The sequence below is a fragment of the Nicotiana sylvestris genome, chromosome 1 (assembly GCF_000393655.2).
Source record: "Nicotiana sylvestris chromosome 1, ASM39365v2, whole genome shotgun sequence".
In the NCBI taxonomy this organism is placed as follows: domain Eukaryota; kingdom Viridiplantae; phylum Streptophyta; class Magnoliopsida; order Solanales; family Solanaceae; genus Nicotiana; species Nicotiana sylvestris.
In genome coordinates this window covers 122,723,078-122,726,646 of record NC_091057.1, presented here as the reverse complement: position 1 = coordinate 122,726,646, position 3,569 = coordinate 122,723,078, and the positions used below count along the sequence as shown (strand labels likewise).

Below are 3,569 nucleotides of genomic sequence, written 5' to 3'. Positions count from 1 at the left end.
TTAAGTCTTTGAACACAGGTGATCATCTTAAGCATTTGCAAGAAACTTTTGACATCCTGAGGAAGCATAATGTGAAACTTAACATCAAGAAGTGCGCATTCGGGGTCAGCTCCGACAAGTTCTTAAAATTTCTGGTATCACAATGGGGGATTGAAGTAAACCTCGATAAGATCAAAGCCATCAAAGACATCCCCGACCAACTATCAAGTGTGAAAGAAGTTCAAATGCTTACAGGGAGATTGGCCGATTGAGTAGGTTTATTTCCCGGTCATAATAAGAGAAATGCCACCGTTTCTTTGTGCTGCTCAAAAAGAAAACAACTTCAAATGGACCTCGGAATGATAGCAGGCTTTGAGAGTTTTGAAAAGGTACTTGTCTAGCCCTCCGTTACTATCAAAACCGAAGGAAGGTAAAACACTGCTAGTTTACCTCGCAGTCTGGAAGGTAGCGGTAAGCACCGTTTTAGTCCGTGAGGACGAAGGTATATAATCCCCCATTTATTACGTTAGTAGAATTTTAGCGGGAGCATAAACTCGTTACCCGCATTTGGAGAAGTTGGCCTTAGCTTTCGTAGTCGCCGCTCGGAAGTTGAAGCCGTACTTCCAATGTCACCCGATAGTTGTGGTGACCACCTTTTCCCTGTGGAATATCCTCCATAAACCCGAACTCTCGGGTAGATTGGCCAAATGGGCCGTCAAGATAAGTGAATTTGATATAGAATATAAACTGAGGGCTGTGATTAAGTCACAAGTTTGGCCGATATTGTGGCTGATTTCAGTCCGGGACTGCTGCCTCTAGCGACCAAAGAAGCAGTGATGGTGTCAGAATCGACAGCGGGAGTTTGGACCGTATTTACGAACGGAGTTTCCAACGTAAAGGGGTCCGCGCTTGGCAGCATAAGGGTCTGCCTTTGATGAGATAATTCATGTTGGATTTAAAATATGTACTATTAATCTTAAACCATAACTACAAGAGTTTTTGATTAAGATAAAGTAATTAGTGCTGAACAAGAAAGAATTATTGAACTCTTAAATGTCAAACTTAGAAATAAAACCTCAATTTCAAAACAACAGATCATACTGCGTTTTCATCAAGGTACACACAATCCTACATGATTCTTTCCACAATTAACCATGTGAACTTATTTATTACAACACAATGCTTATAACAAGATAGACACAGCTCCAATCCGTGATCCTTTTCCCATAACCGTGTGAATAATTAGGAAGCAACTTGAAGAGATGGGTAGTCAGTATAACCAATAAGTGGATCATTAGTGTAGAATGTGCTCCTATTGTACTTGTTAAGTGGAGCATTAACCTCAAAACGCTTTGGTAAATCTGGATTTGCCAAGAACATACGTCCAAATGAGATCAAATCTGCATAATTCTCCTCTATCGCGTTGTCCCCATCAAATTTATTATAACCACCAGAAGCGATAAGTGTCCCCTGAAAAGCTTTCCTAATAGGAAGAAGACCCTTAGCTGCTTCTCTTGGCTCAACCACATGAAGATAGAGAACACCTAGTTTGCTTAGTGCATTCGCCAGGTAAGTTGCCAGTCTTTCTGAATTTGAGTCCTTTTTGCCATCACAATCTGAAAAAGGAGACAGTTTTATACCAACTTTATCAGCTCCGATTTCGTTTGCCACTGCTTGTACTATTTCCAGGGCAAGTCGACAACAGTCCTCAATACTTTTCCTATCATTCATAAATTCGTCAATCAGGTAGCCGCCATCTGAAGCGTTGATCTCAACTCCATCAAATCCTTTATTATCATGGGAAACTAGTTAAGCTACTTCTCAATCTTCATTATAATGTTTGGATTTCATCGTCAAACTTGTGAATAGTAAAAATTAAATCCCATACAGTTGATCAGTTATCAAAGGGGGATTGATCGTAAAATATAATTATTACCAGCTTTAATGGCATTACGGGCTGCGATCCTGAAATCATTGACAATTCCAGGGACTTCATCAGATTTCAAACGACGAGGTGTTGGTTTCTCATAAACTTGTTCATCAGGTCCTGCACGTAAAAAATAAGACAGAAACCGCATATACTTGAGAGATGTGCATTAGAAATTATATCATAAATCTTTGACTGCATGCTTTGTTTTTATGTTTATCCGCTATAAAATTGTAAACTCTTACTTGTCAAGGAAAATCCAACGCCGATCGAGAAATATAATGCACTAAGAGTAGGGACAAACAAGCGGCCTGAATGCCAAATTTGACAAAAGAAGACACCTCCTTTCTCATGAACACCTTCCACTACAGGTTTCCATGCTTCCACTTGCTCCTCATTCCATATTCCAGGCATGTTTGGGCACCTTTATTAACAATGCTGAAATATTATTATCAATCACATCACATGCCAAGCCGCAGAGGCGGATCAAGAATTTAAACTATGTGGGTTCAGCCTTTAAGGTTCTTAGCCTATCATATTTTTAAAGTTATGAGTTCAGGCCCACATTAACGTGTTATAATTTTATTGAATTTTACAGTAAATTTATACTCTGTGTCGAAAGTATTGAGTTTAAATGAACCCAGTTCTATAACACTACATACGCCTCTGTTCAGCCAAGGGAGTAATTAATTTACCCTTGAGAAATATCGGATGCAGCAGCAGCTTCAGAAATGAGAAGACCTCCATTAGTAGCTCTTTGAGCATAATATTCAGTAGCATGTGGCTGCTGTGGTATATTTTTGTGTGCCCTGTTCCTCGTTAGTGCTGGAAATACTATTCTGCAATACATTTATTCAACAGTTCTATTTATTATGTTCAATTACTAGCTAGGCTAAAAATTGTTCAAAGAAATTGAGGTGGATCGTACTGACCTATGAGAGAGGTCAAATTTCCCCAGTTTGTAAGGAGTAAAGAGGGGCCCATTAGAGTAGTTGTTTGCAGCTTCCATCTTCAAAGTCTCTCTTCTATTCTTTTCTCTTCTTTGGTGTGCAATGCAACATCAGAATACCTTCCAATATATAGACATATATGACAGCTATTAATTGCATGAATACCTTCATTAATAAACAAATTGTTTCAGGAATAATCTTCTTTTTTTTTTTTAAAGTACTAAACAGCGTGAACCGTTGAATATTAGAACTATCTTTCATCATCTTGCGTGGTTTACATGATAAATAATTTAGAGAAGAAAGAATTTTTTTTTTAAAAAAAAAATTGGTCAATGAATAAAAAAGACTTACCTTACTTTGAAAGACAGAAAATATGCAAATGATAATGTGATATTTTTACTATATCCTTTATCAATAACTCACCATTATTCTGCATATGGGTAGCATTAATTTTTTCTATTTAGTAAATTAGTTTGATACTTAGTACTTTCTCCGTCTCAATTCTCAAAAAAAGAATATAAAAAGATAATTAAAAACATCTAACATTCTGGTGTAAGTTTGAAGATGACTTCTCAATTTTTAAAAAAATATAATCTTCATTTGGAAATTACACAAAAATACTACGAAATTACAATTTGTATATATGGATAAGATGGCACTATGCTTAGCACAACATGTAAACTTTATTCCTATGTTATCCATGAAATGAGAGG

The 3,569-nt window shown here is 37.0% G+C and overlaps 1 protein-coding gene across 1 annotated transcript; it reads right to left on the bottom strand.

Moving 5' to 3' along the window:
• Window positions 1-1,035: 1,035 nt before the first annotated feature.
• On the bottom strand, window positions 1,036-2,956 carry LOC104212708 (12-oxophytodienoate reductase-like protein). Its single transcript, XM_009762059.2, has 5 exons — window positions 2,839-2,956; window positions 2,602-2,745; window positions 2,152-2,330; window positions 1,916-2,026; window positions 1,036-1,766 (listed from the first exon to the last, which is right to left on the bottom strand). The coding sequence occupies exons 1-5, from the start codon at window positions 2,913-2,915 to the stop codon at window positions 1,222-1,224; spliced, it is 1,056 nt and encodes a 351-aa protein (XP_009760361.1). The 5' UTR covers window positions 2,916-2,956; the 3' UTR covers window positions 1,036-1,221.
• Between the last annotated feature and the right edge of the window lie 613 nt (window positions 2,957-3,569).

Excerpts from the sequence above, each read along its gene's own strand:
- LOC104212708 (XM_009762059.2), bottom strand. The coding sequence starts at position 2,915 with ATGGAAGCTGCAAACAACTACTCTAATGGGCCCCTCTTTACTCCTTAC. Across the intron at positions 2,331-2,601 it reads GCATCCGATATTTCTCAAGG|GTGCCCAAACATGCCTGGAA; the intron begins GTAAATTAATTA and ends TTGTTAATAAAG. Across the intron at positions 1,767-1,915 it reads CCGTAATGCCATTAAAGCTG|GATTTGATGGAGTTGAGATC; the intron begins GTAATAATTATA and ends ATGATAATAAAG.